Source organism: Nesoenas mayeri, assembly GCF_963082525.1.
Source record: "Nesoenas mayeri genome assembly, chromosome: 8".
In the NCBI taxonomy this organism is placed as follows: domain Eukaryota; kingdom Metazoa; phylum Chordata; class Aves; order Columbiformes; family Columbidae; genus Nesoenas; species Nesoenas mayeri.
This window is the reverse complement of record NC_137554.1, coordinates 34,346,735-34,367,835: the sequence shown is the minus strand read 5'-3', so window position 1 is coordinate 34,367,835 and position 21,101 is coordinate 34,346,735. Positions and strand designations below refer to the sequence as shown.

General features: G+C 43.2%; 1 protein-coding gene across 1 annotated transcript in view; it reads left to right on the top strand.

The window, feature by feature from the left end:
- Nucleotides 1-8,904: 8,904 nt before the first annotated feature.
- Nucleotides 8,905-21,101, top strand: part of SPATA6 (spermatogenesis associated 6) — a gene marked incomplete at its 3' end in the record, with an annotated part of 36,073 nt that continues 23,876 nt past the window's right edge. The window contains exons 1-5 of the mRNA XM_080348808.1: nt 8,905-9,017; nt 14,735-14,872; nt 16,314-16,362; nt 16,854-16,895; nt 18,243-18,367. Coding sequence (XP_080204934.1) covers nt 8,970-9,017; nt 14,735-14,872; nt 16,314-16,362; nt 16,854-16,895; nt 18,243-18,367 — 402 coding nt within the window. The 5' untranslated portion in view covers nt 8,905-8,969. The remainder of the gene's footprint in view (nt 9,018-14,734; nt 14,873-16,313; nt 16,363-16,853; nt 16,896-18,242; nt 18,368-21,101) is intronic.

The window sequence follows — 21,101 nt, the reverse complement described above, 5'->3', positions numbered from 1 at the left end:
ATGCGGTGGTGCAGGGGTCCAGAACTGCTGACTGCAACTAAGGCATTGATTGCATTTGCTTAAAACAATGTTATGTAAGGAAATGAAAAAGGGACTGATTGAAATATTGTTTAGCAAAGAATAAATTCGTAATATTCTAGGAATATATAGAGCTTTTAAAACTGAAGTGTTTAACTAATGAGAAAACAAACTTTTCATTTAGTGTTAGTTTCCTCATTAGCCTTTAATATACAAAAGACACCTAAACTCAAACACCGTGCTATTCTTTCTTAGGTTGTAGAGAAATCTAAGGCTAGGAATAGTATTTCTTAATGCTGGAAGAACATATAATCAGTGGGTGGGGGTTTTGCTTCATTTTCTTTTCCCTTTCCTTTTTCTTTTATTTTTTCTCTCCTTTTCTTTTCTTTTCTTTTCTTTTCTTTTCTTTTCTTTTCTTTTCTTTTCTTTTCTTTTCTTTTCTTTTCTTTTCTTTTCTTTTCTTTTTTCTTTCTTCTGATTTTCTTTCTTTTCTTTTCTTTCTTTGCTCTTTTCTTTTCTTTTTCTTTTCTTTTTATTCTTTTCTTTTCTTTTTTCTTTTTTTTCCTTTCTTTTTTTTTCTTTTTCCCTTTCCTTTCCTTTCCTTTCCTTTCCTTTCCTTTCCTTTCCTTTCCTTTCCTTTCCTTTCCTTTCCTTTCCTTTCCTTTCCTTTCCTTTCCTCTTTCCTTTCCTTTCCTTTCCTTTCCTTTCCTTTCCTTTCCTTTCCTTTCCTTTCCTTTCCTTTCCTTTCCCTTTCTCACTTTTGTTTTTTTTAGTAACAAAGCGTTACTGTCCTCATTTCCCAGGTAGTTAAAGTGGCAGCATAGAAACGATCGGTAACACTCCACACCTCAGAGCTGCAGGCAGAACCCCTGCCCTCGCAGCCCAGCCAGCCCACTGCAAGGGCTCCTGACGCCAGTGGGGGTTGTACTGGAGTCTGCAACTCATCTTCAACCCCAAGGTCTTCAGCCCATTCCAGGTTCCTGCACAAACGCCGCCCGATGCCGGGCCAGGTTAGCTGCTGTAGCTCCCCCAGCTCCAAAGGCTGCTCATCTGGACTGCGTGCCTGCACAAATTTAATGCCAGACACGGCGCACGTTCTAGTTCCTCATGGCTTCATTTTCCTAGAAGAGGGTGCTCCGTGTAGGGCAGTGAAAAAGCAATCAGGTGGGAGTCACTTTTTTCTAGTACTAAATGCGCCCTTTCAGCAGGCTAAGGAAATCAGTGCTGTTCTTGGGAGAGAAAAAGAGACAGAAGCTTCTGCTTCCAAAGAAAAGGTCTTATTACCCTAAGAAGTTAATTGCTGAGGACTGAGATCTATCTCCTGCTATTCTGCATTTTATTTTTGCTCCTACACTTGATGGATCTGGAATTCTCTTCTGAGCTGCTAACTCAATTTTTGCCTTTTAAAGCTCATTTAAAACCTTTCCTACTTCCCCATGCCTGTGATTAACACTAATCCACTCTACCCTTTATTTTCCTGCAGCTGCTTATATTCGCCCCTTGCTGCAGCCTGCAAGGATTCTAATTGGCACCTGCTCTTCTTTTTGGGCGCTCATTTTTCTTTCCTCCTGCTCCGTTTTCTCTCTGTTGCTATCTGGGCTGCTCTGTGCCATCCTGCTATACTTTCTAGCCCAGATCTGCCTAGTGCTGTAAAGGATTTGATGATTTTCTTTAGGAAGGACTCTAATAATAGCCCAGTCCTGCCCCTTTACAAATCTTCTGTACAATGGAAAAATAAATGTTCTGCCCTCCAGAGTGAATTCCATTGAAAATCAAAAGTTCTTGTTAAAAAAAATACTAATAATCCCTGTCTGTTCCTGAAGGATTGGAGAAATTTTAAAAGAGCAATGTTATAATTTATGGGGAATTTGAGCATAGATCTCAGAGCTCCCTATTAGACAGAGTAACTTCAGCTATTATTTAAAGGAAGCGTTTCAGTTTTCTTCTCTAACAACAAGCAACAATTTTATAACACAGAAACAAGCCAGCCAGAAAGTCCTTGAGGTTCTCTAGTGACTTTGCTGTTGTCAATCAAATTAACATGGAAGATGCCCAAACGCTGCTACTTTAACGGGCAGAGGGACAAAACGCCTGACACACTGTAGCAAGGCTTTTGAAAAACAAGTGCCCAGATGCCATCTGAGCTGGATGCGGCCAAGAGAAGCCAGAGCCCAGGACTGTAACGGGATGTGATGGATTCTGAGCTTTTGCTGCCATTTCAGGTGGCCAATGCCAACACTGATGTCTCAGCTGGTGCGTCAGCCTGGCTCTCCCCAAGCCTGGTGGCTGACACTCACCTCCTGCCCTGCTCACGAGTCGAGCCAGCCCCGAGGAGCCCGGAGCCACCTTGTGCCTTTGTGCTCAGAGCCCCGAGCACCAGCTCCCAGCCAGTAGTCCAGAGCCCGCTCCTCTCCGCCCTGCTCAGTAAGCAGCACTTTACCATTTACTTTTGCACATGCCCTACAGAATCACAATGTTTACAGACAGGACATATTGTTAGACTGGTAGGGTAGCTTCCTGTACCTCACAGACCATTAAATACTGTTGGCACTTTTCTTTTTGTTTGAGTAAAATACGTTTTGTTTTGAAAAACGCACTTCTTGAGTCAGATCCTCATATTCCTTCGGTATTGTCAGAAGACAGAGAATTCACTTTCCCCTTGATAGCCTGTTCCAGTGGTTACTCGCTTTCTCTGTTACCATATAATGCTCAATATCTAGTTCTATTTTTTCTAGCTTCAGCTTCTAGCAACAAGGGGCAACCAAGATGCTGAAGGGAGTGGAGCACCTCCCTTATGAAGAAAGGCTGAGGGAGCTGGGGCTCTTTAGTTTGGAGAAGAGGAGACTGAGGGGTGACCTTATTAATGTTTATAAATATATAAAGGGTGAGTGCCATGAGGATGGAGCCAGGCTCTTCTCGGTGGCAAACAATGACAGGACAAGGGGTAATGGGATCAAGCTGGAACACAAGAGGTTCCACTTAAATTTGAGAAGAAACTTGTTCCTGGTGAGGGTGGCAGAGCCTGGCCCAGGCTGCCCAGGGGGTTGTGGAGTCTCCTTTGCTGGAGACATTCCAACCCGCCTGGACATGTTCCTGTGCGACCTCACCTGGGTGTTCCTGCTCCAGCAGGGGGACTGGACTAGATGATCTTTTGAGGTCCCTTCCAATCCCAAACATACTGTGATACTGTGATACTGTGAAACAAAGCAGGGTGGTAATGAGCTTAACTGAGACCTTCACAAAGCTGGCTGCTCTGAGTTACTGCAGGACCGGAGTCATCATCTCTGGGGTGGCAGAAGAATGGACAAGATGAGCTGGTAATTTCTGCTTCCTCCATGACCACCGTCTTGAGCTGCTTTGCCAACCCAACAACGTTCTTTTCTTCGCTTTTTAAATACAAAGCCGTGCATGCATAAGGAATAAAACACTCTTAATTTATTCTGCAAAAGTGTTCATCAAGTGAGAGACAGGACTTTGGGAAAAGATTAAGAGCTTACATTTTTCATTTGACTTATTTCACATAAAATTTCATAGAGGATAAAATGATGGGAGGCAAAGAAGCAATGATATTTCTGTTTTATCTCTGTCTAAGGACCATAAATCTTTCTGAAGTATCATTAATTATAGCTGCGCCATTCACAACGCTATTGTTAAGGGTCTATCAGCAGTCCCACTATAACCCCCTATTTTCAGGGTTTTATAACTTGGTTAGAAGAATTGTGTTTCGGGCAAAAACTTGGCTGGGGCAATGTCTCCATCTAAGACCTTTTATTTTTAATGTAAAACACAAAGGGAGGTGTTACCTGTTCTGAATTGAGTAAGGGAGAGCCCAGGAATTTTCTAGGGGCACAAAGCTAATGCCATCTTGGCTGACTTTCTCTGTACCATTTGTAAATTCATAAGACTGTATCCACAGAAGTTATCTCTTAGATTAATTTAGATCATTCCTTTAAAATGCAAGTTCTCAATTACTGCAACTGAATTCAAGATCTGCAATATTCCTCTAGTGGCTGTAATCAAATTGGATTTGATTTCTTCTTTAGCTGCAGCCAGTCAAGAAGGAATTGAGCAGACCTGGAAAATGGCTTACACGTTAAAAAACAACTTCAGTGTGGCTACGTAGCTTTTTTTGGGGGGGGTGTGGTTTTTTTGGCATTTTCAATTGTTGCTGCATTCATGACATACATTAAGAATCAGTGAAGTTAATGGTCACATCCCCCAAATGAGTACTGGCTTAGCAGCAATACAGAGGAATCGCTGTGACAGGGCTGAGCCACGGTGAAATGCTAGAGAGGTGCTGAGTTTCTCCGATGTGTAGTGAAAATGCTCTTCAGTAGGCACCAGCGAGACTAGGAGTGTACAGGGAAGAACCAGCTCTGCTTCCCCTACACGACACGACCAGACGGCCCTTTGTCTGCAGTAACTTGGAGGTTCATCAAGGAAGCCTGAGAGCTCTGCCCAGTCGTCCTTGCAAGTTAGGGAAGAACAAGATGCTCAATAAGACCAGACTGAGAAAATCATTGAAGCCTTTTTCTAAAGCAATGGATATTAACAAATAGCAACTTCTGGGCAACTTTTTTTCGTGCTTTAAAGTAGAAAGATTAGATGAAAATGTATTTTGCAAAGAGTGTGCTGACACCCTCAGGTAATCTCCATCCTCTGTCCTCATCAATAATCTAACACACTGCCTTCCCTTACACATTGCTGTCTGCAATAATGCAATTCACTTCGGTCCCCTTCGATCCTATTACAATCTCACATTACAAAATTCTTCCAGCTCAGCTCTACAGCGTTCTGGGATTGTTTAGTCTTTACTTTCCTGGCTGTTTTCCTCAACTACAATTCCTCACACAGAAACGGACTTTTGTGAATTGCTCGTTTAACCTAGCAGTGAGTGAGAAGATCAAATAAGTAACGCACGGGGGGATTGTCCTGTGGGGTCCCTAACGTGCTCTGAGTCTGCTTTGAACACTGTTGAATGTATCTTGTGATAATGAGTTCCACTATCTGAAGCACTGTCTTCTATCAGTTTTGATTGTGTTGTCTTTTAATTTCATTGCAGGTGTCCTTTGAAAGGATAAATAGGCAAGGGTAAATAGAAGAATCCGTTTCTACGTATCATTCAATCCCTTATGTACCGCTTTTTTATGACATCTTATTTTTTTTCCCTCTCCAAAGTAAAATGGTCTTAATGTTTTGTTTGTTTGCTTTTTCTAATACAGAAATCTTTCCACATCTCATTATTTTTTGCTGTTATTTGAGCAGATGTCTTCCTGGAATTCTCCACAGTTATTAACGACAAGACAATCGTACTCAGTGATGAGCTATAAATAAAGGGCTGAATGTGCAGAAAGACAGAGGTCTCTCGTGGCTGCTCCGTCAACATCAGGGGCTTCGAAAGAAATGGCTCGCTGAAAACATTCAGAACTGCAGTAGAAGGTGGAAAAACGTGGGAAGCTCCTTTATTTCCTTCATTCTTATTGCCAGAACGACTGTGCAATGCCGCTTCGCACCCAGCGTTGTGCTCCTGAAGTTTAAGGAGAAAACCATTCTTGGCTTCGTGGATCTCTGAGAATGCGGTGATGTTAGACTTGCTCTCTGAGCTCCAGTCTTATCTGATCTAATTCTGACTAATCCACAGTATTTTTCAGATTCTGAACTTTAGCATAACCACTATTAGCAAACCTGACTCTTCCCATTTTTCCCGCTTCACGTACTTTATAGCATATTTCAAAGCATTGAAACTCCTGAGGTCTGACCCTCAGGAGCACTGCAACAATATGGTATAATTCTTGTGACAATTATCTTCCACCAGTGCATGTTACTCCTGGTTTGCAATGATAGAAATAAGAGCAGAATTTTGATGACAGCCGGGTTCTTCCACAGCAGGCATGGCGGAGGGGCTGCAGGACGGAAAAAGACGAAGCTTTTAAATGGTGGAGATTGCAACAACCTTAACATAATGCAGAGCTGTCATCCAGGCTTTTTATTGCATGGAACTAAGTCTAAGTAGCATTACAAGAAGATTTACTTTTGTAAAGGCAAAGGAATTCATACGCTTTCACAGCAGGAAGACCTCCCAGCAGTTAAAACCTCAGGTCTATTATAGAATGTACTTTTTGTGGTTTTGCTTCTTGGTTTTGTTCATTAGCAAATAGATTTGTGCAGAAAGTCGGGGTTTCCCCTCATTGTCCCCCAAATCCCTGCGTCATTGTTCCTGCAGTGCAATGGGAGACTGAATTATGCACTTCATCATAACGAGAAGGTGCAGATGGCCCTCAGGCTGCCGCAGGAAGGGCTGGGCAGGAAAATCACTGCAGCAGCAGCAGCCACCGCTTTTCCTTCCAAGGCCCAGCAGGGTGAAGTGGCTGAAACTCTGCAGACCAGAGGGATGGAGAACCACCTCTGTGCGGAGTCCACAGCCCCCCAGTCTAACCCAGATTGTCCCCAGTTTAACAGGGAAAAGCACTGCAATTCATCGCTGCCTTATCAGTTCAGAGCAGCCTCCTGTCCTGCCTCGTGCTCCTTTTTCAAAGGGTATAAAGTACTTCTGTTCCAGGGCACCGCACAGGGATATTAGATTTTCATCACAAACATGATGCCATTTTTGATTTCAGCATTTATCTATCTCCCATTCTTACATGGCCAGGCTTACCACAATATCTCATACTTCACAATCTTTAACACATTATTTATCCCTCCAAAAAGCATGTATATGAAAAGTACCTGAAAATAAGCAATAAAGCATTTTAGAACTGTTACCATCTGAGGCTATGGATGTTGGAGAGTTTTCTTCTCATTAACTCTGGAATGCTATTCATACCCTTGAGACTGATAATGCATAGGGAATCATTTTATCCAAGTGTTTCATCCACTGATACATGTATCAGAGGCCTGCAATTCAAAAATCAGTCTTTTTCGGGTTCTAAATACAGCATCTCATCCTTTGCTCAGAAGTCACAGCAATGTGAATAAGGCCAGCACTTGTAGTCATTTATTTATTTTAAAATTGTAATCTATAAATGGATTAAACATCACTACTAAGAGCTGATAGCACTTCTGTCTCCACAGGCACATTATGTTCTTTGCATAGGAAGTTGGTGGCGTTTTCATTTGTTTGGGGTTTTTGTTTTGTTTTTTTGTTTCTGTTCATTTGGTTGGTTGTTTTTTGTTTGGTTTTTGTTGTTGTTGTTGTTTGGTTGTTTTTTGGGTTTTTTTTTGTGGTGGTGTTGGTTTTTGTTTGTTTATTTAAAACTCAAAACATTTTGGGAGTGCTGATCCTTTCCAGATCACTTAGCCGTACCTTCCTAGGTCACTCTGCACGAGTTCTCTTTGAACTGTAAAATTAAAATAAAGCAAGTCACGGGATGCATTTGAGCCACTTGTCTCTTTTTGAGGCAATTAAGTTTATCCACTGAATTTCCTCCTCTCTCTACAGCTGCACTTGTGCATTTGGAAAGAATATTTAAAGGCTTAACCCCTCTCACAGTCTGAGTTGCCAAAACAAAGTTGGACTATTTTAGTGTTATACGTGACTGTGAGTACTCTGAGAACATCTTAGCAGAAAACAAGTCGGGGAATAACACTGATACGGTCATAATGGTGATCCAGATCAGTGCCATACATCTGTTTAGTAACTGAAATGGAAAGGGAGGCCTGAAAAGACAGCTCCAGATGTGTGGAGATGAGTCTCTGAGATGGGACCAGTCAGAACACACTGTGCCCACTCTGTGCCTCACCACGAGGACACTAAAACAGGATCCTCAGAAGGGCCCAGATGCCCAGCACTGGTTTTTAGCTGTTCAGCCCTGGCGCTGTGTAAAAACTGTTTGGTATCCCTGTTTCTAAAGGGAAGGCTCCCCTGGCACCCGTCCGCAGGCCCAAGAAACCGTGGGGATGCAGATGGGTTAGCGGCTGGGCTTGATTTCTTCAAGGTCTTTTCCACCCCAACGATCCTGATCCTACACCTGTGCCTCGCGCTCCCTTTTGGACACCCCACAGCACCGCCCTGCCCGTGCGCCTGCCTCCTTCCCAGCTCTGTGCAGGCGCTTTACACCATGCACTGGCGATCCAGCCCTCAGCACAGCACCCATGGCCGTGACCGTCTGTCCTTTGGGAGGCCGAGGGCTCTGTAACTGCCCCACTTTTAACATACGAGCAACACGACTGGTGAAGGGACTTGAGCACAAGCCCTATGGGGAGAGGCTGAGGGAGCTGGGCTTGTTCAGTCTGGAGAAGAGGAGGCTTAGAGCTGAGCTCAGCACTCTCTAGAACTACCTGAAGGGCAGTTCTAGCCAGGTGGGGATTGGGCTCTTCTCCCAGGCATCAGCAATAGGACAAGGGGCCATGGGCTTCAACTCTGCCAGGGGAAATTTAGGCTGGATATTGGGAAGCAATTCTGTACAGAGTGCTCAGGCACTGGAATGGCTGCCCAGGGAGGTGCTGGACTCGCCGTCCCTGGAGGTTTTTAAAGTGAGGTTGGACATGGCACTTAGCGCCATGATCTAGTAAGCAGACTAGAGTTGGACCAAGGGTTGGACTGGATGATCTCTGAGGGCTTTTCCAACCCAGTCGATTCTGTGATAACCCCCGCAGCTCAGGCCCACGGGCCCGCCTGTGAGGGGCAGGAGGACGGGCAGCGCCGCCTGAGCTGCAGCAGGGCAGAGGACGGAGGGCCCTGCGGGAGCCGGGGCGAAGGGGACGCAGGGTGGGAGCGGATGAGGCACAGGAGCTGACGACGCCATCATGTGAGGGATAGTGGCCGCTGGCGAGGGGCATTGTGGGAAGGAAGCGGAGCCGCGGCGGCGGATGGGGCGCTACGCATGCGTAACGCGGGCCGGAAGCGCCCCGGTTGCCGTGACAACGGCGTCGGCCCCGCGGCGCGGCCGAGGCGGAGCGGGCCGGGAGCCGGCGGGTCCGCTCCCGGTGCCCTCCCGGTGCCCTCCCCGCCCATGCCGCGGAAGGCGCTGCTCTGCGTCCTGCAGCTGGACGTCCGCTCGGTGAGTGCGCGGGCCGCGGGGGCCCGCAGGCTGGAGGAGAAGCGGCTGTTTGCTCTTCCGGCGCCGCTTCCCGTCCCGCTTCCCCCTCTCGGCCGCCGCCCCGCTCTCCCGGCCCGGGGGTTCCTCTGGGAGGATGGTCCCTGCCCTGTTGCTGGGCCTCCGTCTGGAGCCCCAGCTCGGGTCTGGCTTCTGGGCAGCTCCTGCCCCCTCCACGTGTGCCCCGGCGGCAGCCGCTCCCCGTGCCCCGCTGGGGTCAGCAGCAGCTCCCACAGCTCTCACTCTTCGGTGGAAAAGGTCTTTGTTTTAAGAGACAATGATTCTTGGGAAGCTGTATGGTGTGGGAAAAGCACTCTTGAAAAAAAACAAAACCAAACAGAGCAAAAGAAATGCTGAGAAACAGCAGCTTGTCCAGGGTTGTGCTCCCCTGTGAGCCCTGGGGGCTGCGGGGCAGGACCTGCCCTGGGCCGCTCGGGTACCTGGGGCTGCAGGTCAGCAACTGTGAAAGCAGCAAGTTTTTACTTCGGTCACGTTAGGCCTGTTCTTTGTGCACTTGCAAAGTTTTCTGCTTATATACAAGGTGGTAACAAAACAAGAGTCTGTATCACTCTTCTGATAACTTTTAAGAAGTAGTTGTGGTTGATAGTGCTCTGTTACTCTGGAGTTGTTTGCCCTATAAGAATCATAGAATGTCCTGAGTTGGAAGGGACCCACAAGGATCATTGAGTCCAACTCCTGTCCTTGCAGTGACAACCCCACAGGTCACACCGTGTGTCTGAGGGTGTTGTCCAGTCTCTTCTTGAACACTGTCAGGTTGGGGCTGTGACACGTCCCTGGGGAGCCTGTTCAGTGTCCAGCACCTCTGGGTGAAGAACCTTTTCCTAATGTCCAACCTGAACCTCCTCTGGTACATCTTCCTGCTATTCCCTTGGGTCAGTGTAATCCAGAGGTTAGGACTCCTCATGGGGCAAGTGCTGCTGAAGGGGAAACCTGAGGTGCCGTCCAAAAAAATTCACGTGCAGATACAGAAAGTACGTACTGGGAAACAGACCCGGTATTTCTGGTTGTGCTAACCACCTTGGTTTCCAAACTTGTGTGGCTGCTCTAAAATAGAGCTGTGAATAGCTACAAGCAGATGGTGAGGGTATCGCCCTAATGGTGTTGCTCTTCTGTCTCAACAGCTAGTGTTTGTCTCAATAATATCTATAATGCAATATAGTGCAAAGGCCCACTTGGTTCCTGGAAAGGAGCAGATGTGCTTTCCTCTTCTGTTCCTGCTGCTGTGAGCTATTCATGTGCCAAGAGACAGCACAGCCAATACGTTGCCCCAGGGTCAGGCTTCTTCAATTCTGAGTATTTCTTATTCACCCCGCTCCCAAGGCTGCAAATCATAGTGGAAAGGGAGAGAACAGGAAATCCCCAACTCAGATCTGAGTGCTCCTTTCAGCACATGTGAGTAGTTTAGTTATATCCCTGCTATGCTACATAATGTCTCTCTGATAGCCCTTTTAATAAGTCTGTTTAGACTGGTTTTGAACTACTTGTTTTACCTTTGTTTTCCCCACTGGAGCCTACTTTCACATTTCCTTCCTGTGACGTTTGAAAATGTTCCAGCCTAAACTTTCTTCTGGCTAGTTGCTGCCCTGCTCTTACACACGTGTCAACACTGGCCTTCCACTTAAATATTTTGTTTCCTTTCCTTGGTGTTTGCCCTCTTGATAAATCTTTTGGGTAGCAGTTCTGTCATTTCACAATTAATCTTTGTCAGCTGAAGCGACCTGGTTCTTTTGGAAGTATTTTGTGCGATGGGCTCAGCAGTCTCTGATCCTGTTAGGGCTGGATGCTACTCTTCCACTTTGAATTTGCATTGATCCAGATTGGAATTGAATTCAGCATTCCAGATGGAGTCTCGCTGTTGCCTTAGGTGATGTCAGGGAAACAAGTGCAACATATTCATCCTGTGTGTCTTAATATTCGTCTCTTCACAGCTGCACTGCAGTTCTGCTGTCATTTGTTAACATGCTCATCGTCTTCCCCTCTGCCAGCTTTGAAGGTTAGCCCCCCCAGTGAAAGCAGAAGCTGTTGTTAATACACAGTAGGTGCATCTCATTTCTGCTCCTGTGATCCTGCAGACAAGACTTTCTATATCTTTTTGTTGACCTCTGATGATTTCTGAATTTTAATTGGGAAAATTTCATGAGAACGCTCTGACTCCTTGTTGTAGGGCCATTAAAAATACTAAAAGGCATGAGTCCCAGGGTACGCAGAAGAACGTTTTTAAAAGTAAACCTCAGCTTGATGCCTCTCAGTTCTGCACATTATTGATGCTGTCCTTTGGTACCGCCTTAGGACTTTGTTACTAACTCACGTCTTCAGCCTCATAAGTAATAATTTCGCATGTGACACCATATGATGTCACTAATGTCCAGATAAATTAGATATTCTTTGTCCAGAAAACAGGCTTTCAATAAGATGTCAGGTTTAGCTTACTGATGTGTTTTGTGAAACACACACTGTGGGGTTTTTTTCTTCCTCCATGTCTTTTTTCCTTCACTTGTGTGTATTTGAGTGTTCTGAGTGGTGGGGTTATAATTTTTCAGATCTCTTTTTCTGCTTCACGTGGGCCTTGCATTTGTTATTTTTTAGCAGATGCCACTATCTTTGTTTTCATAACAGAAATTTTAGTAATGTACACATCCAGCAAGAAAAGTGACATTATTACAGAACCTGGGCTGAAGATGGTCCAGCCTCCCCATGGCTCCCTGGTGCAGGCTTCCTGCACATCGGATAACTTCCATTTCCATCGGTTCATTCCTTAAGTTGCTTTATTGCTCCTGTATTCAGTGTCATGAAAACCAAGACAGAATATTCAGTTTGGTTTGGCACACAGGCTTAGTTTTCATGCCCCGGTTGATTTGTAATACATGCACTTGTTTCCTCCTTGTTCAGATTTCGGATTCCGTCACCTGTTGGTTTACAATGCTCTGCATAGTTCCCAACTGTCTTTGAAACGTGTCCACTTGTGTCAGGAGTTCTGTCCTCTGGTTTTTCTCTTGCTTTAGGACACAGGTGGGTTTTGCTCCTTTTGACTTAATGAAATTCCAAGGTCTTATGCTGTCGGGATCCACAAAACAGACTCTTTGGTTTATTTCACAGCTGGTTTTCTTCATTTCTGAAAGGCTGCTCTTCTAAAATGGAAAGCCTTGGTTAAAGACCTTATTTGGTTTATCCTGCCATTAATTTAAATTGAATAATTCATGATTGCTTAGCCCAAGATTTCATTGTTATTTGTTTTTTTGAGACTAATTTTAGCGGCTGTCTCTGCTGCTGGCATTTAGATTGCTCATGTAGCGGCAGAATGAAATTCACATTATTCTTCATGTCATTGCTACATGGAACGCACAAATGTGGCGGTGACGGTAGGTAAAGCTTTAAGCACTAAGATGAATTAATAGCAGTGTGGATTACTGCCAGGTAAGGAGACTGAAATGGCATCTCTTCACATTGACAAGACGATTTTTGCAACGATAAGTCCAACATGCGGTTCTATCTGGAAGCACGCAGCACACGTTCATGCTGTTCTGTGCCCTTCATAGGGAACTCGTTGTTTTGATGGTAATGGGTAATTAAAGGGATTTTTCAAGGCCTGTGTTTTCCAGTGCTTACCTATACAGCTACAGTTTTAGGACTGTATGTAACAAGCAAATGCCATAGGAGGTTGTGAATCGGCCAAATTCTTTTCCTTTCCATGAAATGGATTCAGTGATTTCTTTATGGCTACTTGTGATGGCCCAACAACAGGGGCATTTTTCCATCCTTCTGGGATGAGATGAGCCCAGGGTAACACTCTCCTAGACACTTGTCATAGTTCTACTGGTCAGTTGTAAGGTCAGTTAATTGCAGGATTGATATCCCTTTCTTTAGCTGATCAACAGATGATATGCTTGCCAATTTTAAAGCGGTCCCTTATTCTGCCTGAACGGTTTGCAGTCAAATAAGAGATCAGTTTGTTTTCTAAGTGCCATGCAGCTCCACGCATCACATATTACAAAACAGGTTTCGTGAAGTGCAGATAGACATGTGTCATTCATTTTTGGAGCTGCCACAAGGTTCCAGGAAGGTGTGATTTTGTTGTTCCAGCCAAGGCAATGAGTTGAGCAGTTTATCTCAAGGGTGGCAGAAGCACAACTTTCCACATGCTATCTTGCCCCACATGCTGATTCGTAAGAATTAACTTTCGTTTACAGGATAACCAGAATAATTGGCACGTGTCGTTTGCAGTTTTACCTTCTCCAATGCCTTCAATCCTCTCGCTTTTCATCTCAATAAATAAGCAAATATTGGTCGCCTTCTCTAAGGTGAAAGGCACGAAACTCCAGCTAAAAATGATTATAAATTCTGTAAAAATGTCAAGAAGAGGAGCAAGAACTAAGCTAATATGAATTGTAGTACGTAGTGTGGGGATCTAGCCTCGTGTGAATGAAATGTGTCCCTTTCATTCTCTCCTATTCACACTTGCAGCTGCACAAGTGTCATAGGAGCTGTTTAATGCTTGACAGCCTGTTTCAGTTGTGATATCTAATATCCTGGCACATTCAAAACCCTCATTTACATGGAGAGGAAACCCTTTTTTTTTTTGCCTTCCTCAGATATTTATGAATAGAAGCTCTATATTTTAGCTTATACTGTATCTCTAATAATCTATCACACATTGGTGTCTGTTGGATCTTCCACCTGAGGCTGGTTTTTTCTGCTGTTTATATAGTTTTCTCTTAGCTCCAGTTAGCATTCTCAAGTAAAACTTACATTTGGGAGTAGGAGACTGTAACCAAAGCACTTATTTTAATTCCCGTCACTCTCCTCCTCTGTCTTTCTACCTGGCGGTTGAAAATCTGAACACTTTTTTCCAGCAACCTTATGTTGGAAGAGACAACTTCATATTTATTACACTATGAGGAAAAGCGAGCAGAAGAACTGAAGCGCAAGGTGACAATTCTCTGGCTGGGTGATGGAATAAAACCGTGTGGCTGGAAGAAGATAGTTTTGCAACAACTTGTTTACATCCTTGCAGTGAAAACACAACTAAAAGAAAATCTGATGTTCATCAGAGCTTTAAAAGCACACCGACTGCTTCTTATTATTTAAAGAATAAGAATTGTACAGAGGAAGTTGAGAGATTATTGGCAGGATCTGGCAGCCTAATGAGGAGCCTTCCCTGCCTCAGATACCTCCGGGGTGCCCAAACTTCTCAGATAAAACTTTGTGTGCCGTGTGTCTGATAGCAACAAAACAACAGTTGCTATTTGTCATTTACGCACTAGAAGGCCAAGTTAATACAATATTTGCAAATAAACTTACCCTTTTGGTGGTTGGACAGAGCACGGGTGTCTGAGTGTCTACATTTGTCTCTAGCTGGGCTACAGCTGGGATGGGGGTTTGTGTCTTGACGTCATGTAGACTTCATTCTACATGAATCTTCGTATAGAACCCGGTATGGCCCATGATGATTAACTCTCCCATAGGCAGTGCATGCCTTTCACTGTATTAACCTGGGGCTGGGACACCAGCTCTCAGTTTTGGTTGAAGACAATGGAGTGTGTTACTTACAGTAAGAAGGGTTTGCTCCTGATTATTTTCAGCCTTGACCATTTCATTTTTCTCTTGAAAACAGCCATTTCTTCTGTAACTAGAGTTCCGCTTGTTTAATGAATGTGTTACAGATAACCTGCCCTGGCGTGCTGCTGAAAGACAAAGAGCAACTTTATCTTAGTGTCTCCGTACTCGGACAGTGCAAAAAAACCCAGTGCGTCCCTGCAGCGTTTCCGCTCCTCTTTCACGAAAAGCTGGTATTTGAAAAGGTAAGATCGCGTGAAGAGCCAATATGAGCCAAATAAAACCCATCCCAAACTCCACAAAAACTCACTGCAAAGCCCCTGAGCACAGGTAATCACAGTGAAGATGACACAGTGTTATATGTTCAGTACAGAGGAGGCGTGTGCCTGTATTACCCATGTAGTGACTCAAGAGTTACGTGTACCAAAGATTATAATGTATGATGAGACTTTTTAGGTGTTTGTTCATTCTTTTGTGAACTGTCCTTTTTTAGTGTCTGTTTTTCTGGCTTGGAAGAAACTGAATGTTGTTCTAAAAACTACGACAAGTTGAAGAACAAAGACTATACAATATAGGAGAGTCAGCTTAATTTAGTAGAAAGACAGAATAGCAGCTCAAGCCTTTTTGGTGACATCTTTCTCCCTTTGAGATACTTCTTTTCATGGTTTGTCACTAGAATTCCCAGGCTGGTACTCTGGCCTTGTAATTGATAGTTGTTTATCGCATATTCTGAGTCCTTCCTAGCTTCATTATTAGTACCACAGGGAAAATGAAACGCAGTATCTTACAGATATGATCTGGCTTCTTGACTACCTATGAATAATAATACTTTGCCCTTTCTAGTTCTTTTCTTTTAAGCATCCCCCAGCACTTTGAAAACCAGACTGAGTAAACATCAATGATACTCTGGTGATGTGGGTAAGATGCAAACAGTGATAATCTCACCAGCTACTGAAGATCAAAAAAGACTTCTTTAAAGGCAAACGTACCACTAACTACTTAAGTGTAATTTAGGAGAATGGCAAGACACTGGGATCTATCTGCTTGCATAAGAAGTGAACAAGCAAGCTGAGAATATCTGTGTTCTTACAAATAGCTGCTAATACCGAATAGGTCTAGATCAGTGTGGAGCGCAGTAGTTGGTGCTTTGAGTGGTTGGTACCTTGAAGAGCAACGTGATCTACACCCCTCTGCTGAGACTTCGGTACAGAGTGAGGGGAAAGCCTGTTCCCTACTGACCATCCAGTGCAACATCCTCCCTGTTCCTTGAAATCTATTCACACGGGATTCCTGAACAGTACTCTGTACACAAGTAGTCACTTGCATGAAAATGAAGCTTAAAGCACTAGTAATATGTAAAAGAACATATTCTTCATCTGTCAGAATTCTAGTACATTCAGCAATTTATCTTTCTCTCCTGAAATTTTCTCAGACAACACTTATCTCTATGTGTTCAACTCTTCACAATGCCTCCTAATTTAACTATGGAGAGCTAACCCTGGCTGGCTGGAGAGCGTATGACAAGAACTGCTGGCCTTCAATGAGTGTGATCATGTGCCAAATGATGATTGCAGTTTCCTTTCTCCACTGGGGACTGGACTCTTGGCAGCCATCTGAAGTGAGAGAGAATATTGGTCCATCCGATGACTTTGTGCCATTATTATTATTTATTAATTTCTTTTCCAGGCATTTGCTGATATAGTTGATCCTGGAGACCTTGTGGAGTTACTGGAACGTAGGTTCTGCTTTTTATGTATGCAGTGTTGTATGCATTCATGTCTTGCATGTATGGGCTCTGAAGACTTTCTGGAGCTTTAAAGTATGTAATAATGTTTCTCTCGGGAGCCTGCTGTCTGAAAAACTGGTGGGTAACCAATGTAGTATATCATGTACTAAATAAGTAGCACCTTATTTTCAGAACAGAAGATTTGTTGTCAGTGCAGGCAGAGGATTTTTGCTGTCTGGTTACTAGAAACTTACCCAAAACACCATTACCTAACAAAATGCCTCTGGAAATGTGTGCTACATGCTTTAGAACAGGAAAAGGGTAAAAAGCCATCATTAATGGAAAATCCAGCTGGTTATCCAGATAGGCAATTGATTTCTTTATCTGATCATTTATTTGATTAGTTTCCAAATAATATAAGCCTAAACATTGTATTTTTGTAAAATTATTGTTTTCATTTTTTGAGAAGATTCTCATGAAAAACCTGTTTTCCTTTCTAGTTGACACCGCGGTACTTGAACTAATACAGCTCGTTCCTCCAGGTATTGTATCAGTCTCTTCATCAATTATGCAGTTTAGCAGGTGAATTTCCATAAGGACGTTGCCCATTAGAGCACAATCACGTTTGTCCAACACACAGACAACATAGAAACCTCTTCAGCAAATAGTCCTCTGAATAGGAAATGTTAATAGATCAAGAGGATCTTGTTCTTGAAAAAGAATAATAGCTGAATATTGAAATGTATCATAAACAGGCTTAGGAAAGTGATCATATTTTAAAAATGCAAAATAAACTGAAATCATGCAGTGCACACTTATTAACCGTATCACAATTCCCTTGCAAAGTGGCGGTCGGTGGAATTTCAAAGTGCATAATCTTGTTCTCAGAATGACTCTTTTTTCCCTTCCATTTTACTGGTGACCATTGGGAAAACTCTTATCTCACCGTAAGTATTACAGGTCTCTTGGGATACGTGAAGATCATAAATAGCGATTTGTCATACTTGTGTTATTGGTTTGTGTGATTATAAAAATCTATTTTAATGAAATTCAAGTGTTCCCATGAATAAAGTAAATCTGCATTTTATTGGAAATAAAGTCCAGTTTTAAAGAAGACTCGTTTGGAAACTGCGGTATTAAAAGCGCTCTCTGTCACTTGTCCTTAGTGCTTCCAAGGAAACAATTGCTTCTCTCAGGTGGCTCACCAGACTGTTCACTTAAAGAAATGTACTCAATGTGGATTTTGTTGTGGGAACGTACAACATCTTGGATAAGGAATTTAATTTTGGGGGTCAGAGGTAGTTGTGATGTGGCCAGCATAAGCTGACAAGATGACTGCAGTAGCACAATTGAAATGTTTATAATATACTTGCAAGGTTTTCCCCTAAAGACAATATATCTTGTTCTAAGTAGCAAACCAGGATAGTGAGAGAATCCTGAGATAATGATTTTGATGTTGCTTGCATTTCTTTCTTACTGCTATGCCTCTATTACTATTCCTATTCTGTAATATGGAATATTGCGGTTTCATAAGGAATTGGCTGCCGTTAAAAAAACCAACTAGTTTGTTCTGTGGCACAGAAGGGAAAGAAAGAGGAAGACTACTGACAAATTGCCTGGAGAAAGGTTCTCCTATGTCTCTCGAAGGCTGTGTTAACTGCTCTGTACTTTTGTTACCAGAACAGTGAAACATTCCGAGTAGGTTCTGCACATTCCTGCTGCTGGTTTAACTTAATGAGGTTATTTCCTAGTGTGATATGAGTTTTAGAGCCATGCTGTTAATTTGTAAAGAACAGAATTTCTCTTCGTTTCAATGTGGTTCTGTGTGTTGGGTCTGTACGATACGGCTTTGTCTATTTTCCAATTAAAGTATGTATTTTCTTTTTTAGTAGGAGAAATTCTAGCTACGTATGAAGAAAATACAAGAGATTTCCTGTTCCCTGACCCTAAGCTTACCTGTGGGCACCACGGTTTAGATCGGGAGATTTTAATGAAGAGATCCTCTTCTTTTCCAGTGAGTGAATATCTGTGGATTGTATTTATGATACAGTGTGTTTCACTAAGAAACCCCTTGAACTACTTCAAATGAGAAGTGATCACTTCTGACAGGTTTCGCCGTTTCAGGTGTCGAATGTACAAATCTGCAGTTGAACTTTGGTAAACCTACAGTCTGTTTTTCAAAATGCTTCAAGAAACTATTTAATGTGAAAAAGTTAGTTTCCACTTGATTTGCAACGTGGCACCATGACAGGTCTTACGTTCAGTTTAATCTGTGCTGCAGTTGAACGAGGCGAGAGAAGAGGGACGTGTCATATCAACCTCACCATTCTCAATGCATAAACACAGCCTTTTGTTTCAGATCATTGTTGGTACAGTCAGTACAAACGTCCAGTGCTGTGCTATCTGACCTGTGGGGCTCTCTGGGGTGCAAGATCGCCGCTAAAATAAGTAACTGAAATTTAGCTTAGTGCCCCATGATTGTTTTTCAGTTCCAAAGCCTGTCTTTAATGTCTGTTCAGGCCATTCACGCTCATTTAGTAACTTGCCTCTTTTACAGTTTCAAAAAAAGCTTTGATAAATGGCAATAATCGGCAGAATGAGCGCAATTAATTAGTGTTAATTTTCTGTAGATAAGGGCTGAAGTACGTAGTGAATGAAAATGAATTTATCTCACACATAGAGTTTGGCTGGTGAATCTTAGATGTCAGTGGAATGACTCAGGAAGGCACTTTGAAGATGATGGTGATGATGTGGGAGATGTGGTTTGGGATTTGCTTTCTCTGTTGTATTTTTGTTAAGCTTTACTAGTGGAATGGCAGGACATTCGGATTGGAAAGACAGAGACTCAGTTGCCCTGTCTGTTGGGATTGGATTAAAAACATATGGCAGGAGGGAAATGCTGGTTAGAGGTCATTGGTATCTTTTAACTGCTAACATTTGGCTGGTATAATCTTCACCCTGCAAGGGCAACCTGGAAATTGCTCAGTCACTTGCAATTACAAGTGCTAATTAGTTGTCTCATGCTCTGTTACATTTGAATGAATGAAAGGTGTGATTTTGTGATACAAGATATACGGTTATGCAGCAGCTTAAATTGTCCCTGCAAAAATGGCCACTGTTTTTTGGCCATAGCATCTCTTTGATATGACTTATCCTATGCATGTTAGGGGTGACTCAAGAGAGGTGGTGGGGACAGTATTGCTTTCAGATTCCTTATAGAATAGGTTCTTTTCTGGTGTTGAGCAAGGATAGGGAGGGAGCCACAGATGAGGTGGTATTAGCAAAACGATTTCAGATTTTTTGTAAATGCAATATAGTGAGTTTTTGTAGAAGACAGCCACTGAAGAAGTTTGGGGGTTTTTGTCGGACTGAGTTCTTTAATACAGAAATCATGTCTTTTCGAAGAAAGAGAAGATGCCATAATATGAGAACAGTCATTTGGTTGTGTAGCTACACTGTGGTAGCTTTAAAAATTTGACTGATATGAGACAGAAATGTACTTTCCATGTCCTTGGGAGCAGAATAGATGAAATCCATCTTTGCCCTGGAGCGAGGCCTGTGGAAGCATCCGTTGCTCCATCCCATCTCCACTGCAGAAAGAACAGTTTAGGAAAGAATTTTGGCATACTGACCCCATTTTCAGGAAGAATAAAGAAGGTGTGTTTGCTGTAATTGGAGGGAGCTTCTCAAAAAGAAGTTGTGGTTCCTCTCCTTGCTTGCCAATGGGATACCCATGAGAGGATTCCTACCTGCAGTAGAAATACAGTCTCCAATGTCTCCATCTTCTAGTGTTCCCTAAGCTTTACTGGCAAGTATCTCCTGCTGACTCTGCCCACACCACGTGTTGTATGTGTATGCTGAGCAAAAGGGAAGGCATTAAATAAGTTCGTGAGAACCCTCACATTATTTCTGTGCTAGTCAAGCCATGTTCTTCCCACATGAGAAGTTATTTATAGCTAGCTGAGCTGGTGAGTATTTTTGACTGACAGCTGTGTTTCAGTGGCACTTTAATTCCAAATACATTTGTCTTTTATTAAAATTAAAGAAAAAGTAGCAACAGCAAAGTGGCGGGTGTGGAGTTCAGTGTCTGAGTAACGCTGCTAATCTGCCGCTTGGACGGAATCCCAAGTTGCGGGGATCAGAACTCCTGCAGAAATCTGCCACGTGGCTGATAACGTCTCTGCCGAAATGTCTTGTGAGGTTCTCAAACACAACGCGCATACGAGATGTGCCTCGAGTTATCTCTCCTGGCCCAGTGTTGCCCAGCTGAGGCTTTTGCTGGCTCTCCTGTGTTTCTCTGCCTTTCAAAATGTGCATAAGCCTGGTGGTGACTTCTTACAGACGTTCTTATCTCCATTCCCAGTATTTGCCACGTTACATAAACCAGTTTCTTCTTAGTTATACTGTTATAGCATATCAAAACAAGACCTTCTGTTATATTCATATTTACTTTTTTAAGCCACAGCTGTGTCCTCTTGCCCCTTACAGTCAAAAACAAATATTAGACTTCTTTTTTGCCTTGCATTCTTCTGAACATGAACCACCTTTACAGTTTTTCTATGATTAAATTAATATTATGTCCATATCATATCTGTTTAATGACTGGTACAGAAAGACTGAGAGGCCTGTTGAGGGCTGCAGAGAGCACTCAGACAGAGGTAGAGGAACAGATCCCCAAAACCTTCTGGCTGGATTTTCATTTACAGATGTGTTTGGGGCTATACAGCAATTTTTATGTAAAACTTTAC